We start from the raw sequence: 11,941 nt of genomic DNA, 5'->3' as shown, positions 1-11,941 counted from the left end.
AAAACCCTAGTAACGCCGTAGGCTCGCTCCTTTGGTTCCAGTTGCCTTTTCTGTTTCTCTGGCTCTTCGAAAGATGCTTTGGTTTTCTTTCGAACGAAGGTCCGTCGATGGTTTTACGATCGTTCAATCATAAACATCTTGCGATCCCTGGTATTTCTGAACCCTTACGTTTCGTTTCAATAAGTTCGCGTTGATTTAGTCAGTCACTGTCGCCAAGTCGGTATCGTGTAATTTTCCCCTATTTCAATATTTTAGCAGCAAACTAATGCAATGACATATTTATATATGGACGGATTTAATTTAAAAGAATTTAATTTAACTGAATGTACACAAAGGAACGTAACAGATAGACTGCGGATGTTTTATGCGATTTTATATTTTTGTGGACAATAACTAAAGAAATAGAATCTAAATAAAAATTTGTTTTATCTACTAAGTAATGTAATAAATACTTTGAATACTTTGTACGTTTTTGCACGTTATATGCATTCCGTGTGTATGTAGCATCCTGTATTAAAAGCGTAGTGAAATCAAATCGTAACATCACGGAGATTAAAGTCATTCTAATTATTTCCTTCTTCGTAGACGCGGAAACCGTGAACGTTGGAAAGTTATCCTGGAAACGAAGTATCGGAAATAATCCCGATTTTCCACCGACGAAAGGAGCAAACACGGGGCGCGCCAGTTTAATTCCGGTTCAGAGTGCTTGCTACCTCCAGAGAAAGGGTGGCTTCGAATTATGAACGGAAACAAAGAGATTTAAACTTGGAAGTTGCGAGCCGCGATCGATTGGGCATGAAACGAGGCAAAGTTTGCGGAATCCAACGGCCTAGCCTCGATTTGTATGTGTACACTGGAAATGATGTTGACCGTAAGGCCAGAGAGGACTAACCGGTTCATTTATTTCGTTCTAACAAGTCAAGACTTAACCTTTCACACCTTGTTGTTAATTGGAAAGCTTCGTAGCATTGTTTGGACTAAAATGGATTCACGAGGAATGTGTGATAAGATTTGAAAATGAAGATCTTGGCTTTACTACTTGAAAATTGAAAGATAAGAAGATGAAGAGTAATATAACTTTTATCGAATTTCTCGAATTCTTTCAATTAATTTCTAACTATAGCTATGTTCCCCCCATGGAAACGGTTATAATAATTTCTTTTCTATTAGAAATGTCGGGTGTGAAGTCTAGACATCAAGACACTGAAGCAAATTTTATGCAAACAACTTTCTAAACATCAGGACAATGGAACAAGTTTCGAACAAAACATTACGACATGAAAACAATCAACAAAATATATAATATATGTATATATCTTCAGTAGTATCAGTATATTCGTTTTTACAAACAGTGTTTCTTATACTTGCTGATCTAAAAATTTTACCTCCTTATATCTCCATCACGAACTATGATTATAAAGATACAATACCATTTAGGAATAAGAGCCACTATAGATGTAAAGAAAAGTAAATCTTCTTTCGACTTAAACAAATATCGAACAAAGGCACCGAAAACAAGAGAAGAAGCGATCGCAATGGAATAAAATGATTCGATATACCGTACGATAATTTCGCAAGCAGAGCTTGAAAACTTGTCCGCTGGTTGCAAATACGCGAAAAAAGCGAAAAGAAATTGAAGGTTCCCTTGCGAGATGCGAGAAGCGGAAGGAAGATTCGATGGGTCGCCGCGGATCCTCTCTTTCCCTTTACAAGTTACAAATCCCACGCGGTAAGCCGCTTGGTAATCTTCTGATATCGTTTAACGCCATATTTCGCAAAATATACGGGTCCGCGCTGTGCGGGGCATTTCGTCGGCAAGGTAGACGGGCAGAGCAAATGACACCGAGAGGGATGAATTTCCGTGGAACGAACGAAGGGTGCTGGTATACGCTGGTGTGAGGGGTTAGAGATCTCCGGGTTGTCAGGCGGCGGATGATTGCATGCCTGCGGCGGCGTTTCGCGAAGCGCCGAACACCGCATACATAATATATACCACTTACCGAGTGGTCACCTACGTCTTATGGGCGTTTCACAATGTTTCGTCATGCGATCTACCGGTCCGTCGTAAAAGCGCGCCAATAAAATGGTAATAGCGCAAGGATAACGTAGCATGTAGAGTAAAAATGGCAAAATGATAAAAAGAATGGTAAAAGTGGCAAAATGATATAAAGAATGGTAAAAGTGGCAAAATGATAAAAAGAATGGTAAAAATGGCAATAAGGTAAGGTGTTGGTGTGAAGGAAAAATAAGACACAGACTGTGTAAATTTGTGAATGCAAGTAAAGGAATAGAATCTAAATAGAGATTTGTAAAATCCAAGAAAGATGATAGTCGGATGTAGGATGCAAGGTAAGGTACAATTTTATATTTTTGTGAATATAATTGGAGAAATACAATTTAAATAGAAATTAGATATTGTAAGGAATATACTGTGTTGAATACATCCTATATCTTTGCATTCTGTACATTTTTGCGCCATTTTAATCTTTCTATAGAAGAATTGAGAATTTGATGTCCTTGGATAAAGTAGAATTGTTATCATTTTCTTTTCTGATAGAGGATAAAAGTTCCGTTTCTCAGTATTGGTAGTATTATCGGTGTATGGTGATATTTGCTTGATTATATGGTAATCTTAATCGTATCAAAGAAAGAATTTTCCCTTATTCTTTATGATAGCATTAGATGTGAAACTCAATATACTACTACGCTCAAAAGAAAACTATCTTCGTCAATATCTTTAACTATCTAATTACTAATATCTAGCCAATTAGTTATATACTATTGAAGATATGTACAGATCTGACAACAATCGACATTTTTTAAATTACCTATACCACCACTCTCTTTATCTGCCACAACAACCATCGTCTCCTTCGTGAACACAAAAGTCTTCTCAACGTTGATAATCTCCATGAATTGCTGTTAATTTCCGTGAAACTAATTGTGAGAGCAAGCAGAGGAAGGAGTCTCGTAACAAGCGCATACTCGTGCGTTTTTCGCGCATGATGATCGTGGAGAGAGAGAGAGAGAGAGAGAGAGAAAGAGAGAAAGAGAGAGAGAGAGAGAGTAAATGAGAGACAGAGAAAAACAAGGGGTAAGAGAGAAACGCAAGAACTAGGGGCTCACCTCACTTCGTGTGGAGCCTCCTTAACGTTAGGAAGCTCTGCCACTAATTGAATCTCCTCTCTTACTCGCGTCTGGAGCCTCCGCAACCGCTGGGAACCAGAGCACCCGTCCTGCATTAAACACCCCCCGACACCCTGGCCACCCTCATCCCCGTCGAGCGGTCTGGTCCGCCCCTGGCTGCCTTTCTCTTTCGATATGTACCTCTATCTCTCATCTGCCGCTTTTCCTCCCGCTCTTTGCCTTCCTTTGAATATGCTCTGCCTTCCTCGCTCTCCTTCCTTTCGTCTTTCTTTTCTTATTTTCGTTCGTCTTTCTTTGTATTTCTGTTTCTCCTTATATTTACCTGGTACTGTCTTTGCCGTTTCCCTCTCACGTTACTGCTTCTTGATCGGGCTTCTTCGCTCGAAACCTCCTTTGCTCGTTCTCCTTTGATTTTTCTACTTTTCTCGAACGTTTTTGGTCTTCTCCTCTTTTTTTGTTTCAAGCTCGCGTGAGTTGCCCGAGTATTTTATAACATTCTTCTTTGGCCATTTTCTCGCGGTACGGCTATATGTATATTGAACATTTTTTCGCAACTCATCGAAAATTTCGGTGTTTAACGAAAAATTTAAAGTACAAATACTTAATTTCATTGCGATGTTATTTTTGGTCATGTCGCTGCTTTAAACGAATGTTACACTTAGAGAAATGTTTTTTCAAGTTTTGATCATGATATTGTGGCTCGTTATTAAGGTAAGTTTCGTTTAACCGTATCTCGTTAACTGTTATCACACTCGCAACAAATTCATGTTTAGTATTTAATTCAACAGTTGTATTTAGCATATAAGGAGCTTTTTCTAATTTCAAAGTATTTTCCTAGTATTATATTTTCTTGTCCAGAATCGATTGCAACATGATGACAATTAGCAGATGTCAGACAGTGTTTAACAGAACTCAATAGAGCTCATTTCAAGTGTAAGCAAGATATCAATGTCATCGGATATTTCTAAGGCAGAAGAGCAATTAATATGAACATGATGTATGATAAACGGCAAAGATGGTTACAGAGAGTGAATAAAATATATATACAGCAAAGTCAGCTTATTATATACGTATTTGTATATTCATGTTTTTGTTCATATTAACATTTGACTAAACTTTCTCAAAGTTAATTTCAAAGTTTAAAAAACTCTTTAAAAAACTTCACTCTTCCGAGGAAGCATGTTGCTCATGAGAATTTAAATTAAATTATTAAAATATCAAATGTATTACTTCAGTCGTATTTAAAAGCAAATTTCTTGGAAGCTATTCTGCAACTCGAAATTTAAAGTGTCGGAATTATTTCAAAACTTAAACTATCAAAAACTTATGTGAAACATAGAATAGCTCTTTAGAGAAAGTAGCGAAAAATAAATCTAAATTTTAAACGGTTCTAGAATTTAAGAATAATGTTTTGCATTCGTTTAGGAACAATAACACGGAATTAATATTTTACAGAAATTCCATATACCATGTAAATCGCGGGTTTTAACAAGAACCTATTAATTACGCATATAACCATGACATGGTATTCAGTTGAAATATCAAACGAGGATTACACAAAGTCGTGTACTTATCGATATCAAATCCGATTTGCCCTGGCACGTAGAATATATGTATACCTTCAAATCGATACATGCTCGAATGCTTGAGGCTAACAAAAGAGATTTGAAATATTGAATCCTTGTACATCGTTAAAACTATTATTATTAATTCCATTTCTACGATAAAAAATTTATTCCGCGGTGAAACATTGTAAAACAGACAGATAGAAGCAAATAACATAACGTTTACGTGTTATACAAGCAGAGTGATAAAATTTACAGCAAACGAATGTTAATTACTGTCCGACCTTTCATCGGGGACATAATGTAATGCTACATTGAAAGAAGATTACACGTTTTCGATCGATTAATTAATTAAATGGAAATGGTCAGCAACGTTCGTCGAGAAGTATACACGCTGGTATCCGTGAATTTTGCGGCGAAATATCGAGGGCTGGAAGTAACGATCAAGTGAGAGATCATGGAAAAGCGAAACGTGGTATGACGGTGCAAAATCGTTATTGAGTCTCCACATTCGAGCCAGTTCTATTGAAGTCTCCCGTGTCGTCGATTAATAGAGACACGCAGTATGCTGTGTGATAACGCAATTTCGATGAAACTTAATACTGTTGGATGAAAAATTCAGTCGTTCAGAGATTGTCGGAAAAAAGTCGTATGCAGTTTCGTTTCACCTCATATAAAAGTTGTTTCCAACATATTGATTATAACGATGTAACAAGTTTCGAATTTCCGTGAATTAATCAACCTTGAATGAGGAATTACGATATTCTTTTGCAAAACACTTTTATTTTTTGAGGATGTTTTTAAGTTGAAAATGTTTAGTAAAATGAATATAATATTTATGGCAACTTGAACATTTAAGAAATTTAGTTCATAATCTTTGCTTAATTGTGTGAATAATTAAAGAATTTAATGTATAGTATATATATGTATTTCTAGTTTTATGTTTAAGTAAAACTTAAAAATACTCTTTTGGTCTATTTATAGATCTATTTCTTGGGAATATTCAGTATATTGATACTCATAGCAACTTGAATGTACCTGAAGAATTTAGTTTATAGTTTACGTGCTTAACAAAATTCAATCTCTTGTTTATGTGACGACATACGTCATGGATCAAATAAATCCTTTGATGAATTAGTTGTAAAACCAACGACAAATAGAGTATTTAACCATGATTACTGTTTTACTAGATCCACGACTACGTTTGCTTAGGAGGGTTTGTCTGACCAATAGCCACTGAAGTCACTGTCTTTGCGGGGCATTCGCGGTTCGAAAATCTTTGTCCCGTGAAACCACAAGAGAATCGCAACAAGACTACTAATATCTAAATCCAGTTAATTCAGACGAAAGATTCAAGAAAGTCTAGCAAAATAATAATTGTTTTGCTCAAAACTACACTTTGGAAGAAATCAAAGAGACATTCAATTGTTACAACTTCTACTTCATTTTCTACTGAAATTCACCACAAAATGATAGCACATCTCAACAATATTAAAAGATTAGATTTATCTATTGAAGTAATATGAATAATTGTATTGAATATTAAAAATAAGTTAAACTTTTTTCAAAAATATTAACTTAAATTAATATCTCTTTATATGTACATTTTTTCATATTGATTTTATTTAATATTAAATTTGTTTACAAAAATTTTGAAACGTGCAATCATTTTGTCGTGAACTGTCATATAAGATTTCAAAAAAGCAACTACATAAAAAAATGTAGCAAACAAGCTATTTTTGTTACTATAGTACAGACAGAAGAAATAGACTATCCAAGATCAGCGCTACTTCTTTGCTATCGCTGTATCCCATTGAATATTAGTTAAATTATAATAAATTCCAATAAACTGAGTATGTATATATCTCAAGTCCATTTATTTGAAAATCAATTAATTTTTTAGGTATCATTATCTTTTACATTATTTTTTACATAACTTTTATTTATTTTTACTTTCGGTTTAAAAAATTTTTCAATATTACAAGTTTCTGTTAACTAGATTCCTTACATTTCAATTAACATTTACAACATTATTAAAGTCGTAACAAACTTCATGAACAATGAAAACACGTTACAAGAGCTATTACCATTAGAAGGAGAATATAAAAAAATATATCATTAAAGATTATTTTAATACTTCCGAAAAAGCTATCTCGTCAAATATAATAGAATATCTTTTATTTTACTTTATCGCTCGGATCACTTTAGATTTTTATTTTTATCTAACAACCCAGGTATATTAATCCTTCAAAGAGGAAGCTAAAATTCTCCTTTTCGAAAAATAAAACAATTACTAGGAGTATAAATAAGTTCCCATGGTCAAGTATCGATAATATTAACGAACGTACAGTGATATTCTTTTGTTAGTGAGAAGACTGTCCAACGTTTCAAGAATTACACTATAGTCAGTTCTCCGTATTTTTCATAATTAGGGAAGGAAAAAATTGTTAAATAAATCAACTCGATAAAAAAATCAATCTATCATCTACTAACGAATCTGTTTTTCTAATTTAATTTTAATGCAATCTAATTCTTTAAAATTAATTAAGAACAATAGATTCCAAGAGAAAACAAGTTGATTAAAATTCTACTATCGTTTCTTTCATACCAGTAGATATCCAGTTCACTCCAGAAAACACGAGAACTTATATATACTATCAATATTATCAAACATCGTATTTATCGAGAAATAGTTGTTAAAACTTCCGATCAATCTTATAAAAAGCTCAACTCTTGTAGTTAGAAGATTGAAGCCTATTTCTTTCGTCTCTACTATAATTAACAACGGTGTAGAGTCCGCGGGGAAAACAGAGGCAGTCACAGCCTGCTCTGCTGGGAGCTCTTCGAGGCCTTCCTCTTGACAAGCAAGCACGCCATTAGACCGCTCCCGATGTCCTATGATATCGTGGTATTCTTTCCTCGCGCGGAATCACACCTACGATACTTTTTCTATAGGAGACGTATCTGATCTCACGATGCTATGTAAACATTTCCAAAAAAGTTTCATCACTTACCGTCTCTGTTCATGTTAGCTTCGAAACACTTGGCGAGTCTGCAGGCACGACATTGGTTCCTGTGGGTTTTATCGATGGGGCAGCGCCCTTTCATGGCACCCTGAACCTTGCAGATGTACCTTCGATTGCTGTGAATGCTCCTCTTGAAAAATCCTGAACAACCTGGACAGCACAGAAAAATTCGAACGTTCTGTTAAAAATCGATCGATTGTATGTTAAAATAATTTAGCGAGAAGTACGCTAAATAAAAATCAATTTTATACAGGGTGTCTTATCAATTCTGTCTATTTAGTATAATAGATGAAAGTTGCAGGCTTGAAAAGATACGTAACGAGATGGTAGACATTTGCACAAAAATTTAAAGAGTAATAATATTGGTAACAATATATTACAAGTTATAGATTATAGGAATATATTTTATAATTTTATAACTTTACGTTTAGATTACAAAATTAGATGATCTTTAATTTGTAAAATTTCAGTTGTTTTATTATCATATTATCATTTCAGTTGTTTTTGTTATAAACGATATTAGTGATTTATAATTTGTGATTCGTAAAATCGAACTAATAATATTAATTTAATTATGCAAGAGAACCCTGAATTCCAATTTTGATTGATGTGTAAGATTATTAAAGTAGATTTATTAAAAATCGAAACTAATCTCCAGATTTCCCCTACTTCTTCATCTGCGAAACCGCTATCACCAAGTTACATATATATTTTTTTCAACTGTACAACATTCATTGGAACAGAGTTGACAGAACACCCTATACCGTCGGATAAGTTACGATCATTACGCAGATTTAACCTTTATGATTTATTTAATTGATAATTAAACAATCTTCTCTCTCTAAACATTTTGAGCGAATCTAATCTAAAGCATTAAGCTGGTGAGAAAATTATCGTGAATACGTGTTGTTTCGGTTAGCTGTCAAGAGAATGAATTGTTAAATAAAAGCGGATTGTAATCAACGAATCTGTTGTCTCTTATAAAAGATAAACGAACGTTTGTCGAAGTGTTTTTTTTAATGAAAAATTTAAGTACAGAAGAGCTTGATAATTACCGTCGCAACTGTAGATGCCGTAGTGTTTTCCAGAGCTACGGTCACCGCATACCAGACACGGTATATCAAGTAATCTGTCCCCTACAACAGAAATTGACTTAATGGAAAAACGGAAAATCTAACAATTGTTAATCATAGCTTTGTTTCTTTTCGCTTTGTGTTTGTCTGTTTTTGAAAGCAAAATGTTTTTCAGAAATAAAGCCTTATTTAATATTCTTTCTGTTTTTAAACTTTGTTCAAATTACGATCAACTGTAATTAATCAATTAAACGTTCAATTGTTTTTCATTCCTAAGAATATTTGATTTTTGTATAATATCTAGTATTTATATCTAGTATTTAGAATATCTAGTATTTATTGAATATGCAATAATTTAAAAAAATTTTCAAAAAATACTTAATGCATTAATATGTATTATGTAAATTGAATATATATATATGTTTATAATGTTTTTAGGAATTAAAGAGTTGATAATGAAGATATAATTGTAATTAAAGTACAATTATTAAAAATATTAAAAATATCTTCTTTTGAAGATTTGTGCATTGTGTTCTATTTATGAACCAGCGTAATTTCCAAATTTTATACAACGAAAACTATAAAAAATTACATTTTCCATAATTCAATTACTTGACATCTCTCTCAACGATACGAGAAATTGAAATGATAAAACAAATTCATTGATTACGTTTGTAGCTAAAAGAAAGTTGCGTCCAACGTGTCTGACTGTATACAGATATTTCTACTTAATTCTTATTCCATCATGTATTCGAACAAATTTCTCTAAAACATTTGTTTCATGTATACTACGTATATTTTACAAACTATACCATTCTTAACAGCTTCGTAATGATAAGAATACGAATATTTATTTATATTTTTACTGTTTTATACAATTTCAGTTTCGTTAAGAACCACCAATTTCTGAGATATACCTGCCATCGATGAACGCTATAAACAACTAAACAAACGCAGATAAAATAAAAGAATTACATTCTTATCTTCGAGTAAAGTGGAAAACTCTTTCAAACGCGTTAAATAAAATTTCTTAATTTATCTCTCGAACAAATGGTTGACCATGCGATTAATCCGACGTGAGAGATACCACCGAGCCACTCGTATAAACCGGAGAACCTAAAAACGAAGTGAAAAGCTGGCGGAAAGAGGACTCCGTTTAAGAAAGCAAAGCGGACCGCAAGAAGAGCTGGAGCGTTAATCTGTTCTCCCCCTTTTTGGAGGAACCCTAATCGTCCTAATGATCCGCGGCAAGAAAAACACAGCCATGCCTAAGCCAACCAAAGCTTCCGTTTCTGGCCTGGGGAACCAACCACCTTCTTCTCACACCAAATACCTACCAACCTAACCCGATCAGTCGAGCTGCTTCAACCCCAACAGATTACCTCCTTCGACGTTTACGCTTATATCTAGATATCGTTGTCTTATGTGTCCTACGCGTCGATTAACTATAAACGATTTCAATAGCAAGGGGGATTAAGTATATCTGAGGGTAATAGTTACAAATTTATGCAATCCTATTATATTTGAATTTGAAGTATCTTCTTCGAAAGTGTGGAATGGTTTAAAAGATCGCTATGCATTCAACTCTGTTCAACGCTTAGAGTTGCTATGTTACATCGTGAAAATAATAAATTATTAATAATAAGTTTATATTTAACGCAATGTACGTTACGTCGAAAGAAAAAGAAAACTTAAAATTATGTGCAGGGATGAACGTTGAAGTATTTGAACATTAGAATTTAATATTTAGACTTTCTTTTTTCCTATGAAATCGAGTTGTAATTTAAACAAAGTTAATTATGTAATTGGAACATTTTGGGAAATTTGTATCGAACGATTAAAAAGAAAGAGAAAAACAAATCTTCCTAGAAATATTTATTTTATCATTATTTTATATCAAGTAGTATCAAGTAGGATTTCTTGAATTTTAAAGCGATCTGTTCTGGATTTAGCAAAATTAAATAATCGGGAACAAATATTTGGCAATGTTTCTTTGGTTACCAACTCTTTTCATTGAATACAATTTTGAAACGAATAATAATGAGAATAGACACTTCATTTTAATAACAAGGTACAACATTCTTTATTTCATTTCGTATTTCATTAAAAAAAATTATACTTTGCAAAAAAAACGTAAAATCTAAACTAGATTTCATGTGTCTTGTCTTATTTGAAAGACAAATAATTTGGGAGAATTATAAATATTAATTTTTTATATAAATATCTCGAGAACTGAAATTAATAGATTTTGGAAACATATTTGAAACAATTTTTAATAAAATATAAATTAAATCATTCCTATTAAATACATAGCGACCCAATCTTGCTTTCAAAAACCATTGTTTCGTTATCTCACTTCTATAAAAAGTCAACTAAACCATAATTATACAAAAAGCACAATTCAAAATACCAAATAGCATAGTTCCATTCAATACGAACCGAAGATAACCGCTCCTCTATCCAGAATAAACTTTCTAATCTCCATTCAATTACAAATCCCAAACCATCGGTTCCAGAAGTCAATCACCGGGACCAAAAACCATCGCAAGGCCACCAATTGAACAACCAATAATCGCACACATTTAAAACGAAAACTTCGACTCTTTCGATCGTCCAAAACCAAAAATCAAAACAAAAAGAGATCCTCCGAAGCTAAAGTAAACGAAATCGACGAAACAAGCTATTTTAACGCGCACCCAAAACGATCAAACGTCGACATGCCAAAGTTCAAACTGAACCTGTCAAGTCACCAGGTCATCGAAACTCCGAAACCATCCGATGGAAAACGAATTTGAAAAGGAACAATTTAAACAGAAAAATGGAAGAAACAGGAACCAACGTCTCATCTTACCGATGTTGCGCATAAATAAAAACGAAGAATAATTAAAAAAAGAAGAAAGAAACGAAGCGGCACGTGTGTCACTGTCTTCTAAGTACCGCGTGCCCTGAACGGGGGTTGGCGAACCACTCCAACGTATCACTGTCGAGAAAAGCAAGAGAGGCACGCTTTATCGAACTGACCTGTGCCCATCCTTCGCGACTGATCAAAGTCGAGCATCCCCAGACGGACGACTGGACCGGTGGCCGTTCCGACACGACGCCGAGGGAGTCGCGCGAAGTCTCGAAGCGT

At 33.9% G+C, this 11,941-nt stretch overlaps 1 protein-coding gene across 2 annotated transcripts in view; it reads right to left on the bottom strand.

The window, feature by feature from the left end:
* The window catches only part of LOC105682069 (nuclear receptor subfamily 2 group E member 1), a 25,031-nt gene extending 13,100 nt beyond the window's left edge, over positions 1–11,931 (bottom strand). Inside the window, exons 1-3 of one of the 2 annotated variants that reach the window (XM_033324762.1) lie at positions 11,833–11,869; positions 8,794–8,874; positions 7,727–7,888 (exon numbers count right to left, since the gene is read on the bottom strand). In XM_033324762.1, coding sequence (XP_033180653.1) covers positions 7,727–7,888; positions 8,794–8,874; positions 11,833–11,869 — 280 coding nt within the window. Of the gene's footprint in view, positions 1–7,726; positions 7,889–8,793; positions 8,875–11,832 lie in introns of both variants that reach the window. The other variant, XM_033324763.1, reaches the window with a different exon arrangement.
* Positions 11,932–11,941: the final 10 nt, after the last annotated feature.

This window comes from Bombus impatiens, unplaced genomic scaffold (assembly GCF_000188095.3).
Source record: "Bombus impatiens unplaced genomic scaffold, BIMP_2.2 scf_0064, whole genome shotgun sequence".
In the NCBI taxonomy this organism is placed as follows: Eukaryota; Metazoa; Arthropoda; class Insecta; order Hymenoptera; family Apidae; genus Bombus; species Bombus impatiens.
This window is presented reverse-complemented; position numbering and strand designations above follow the sequence as displayed.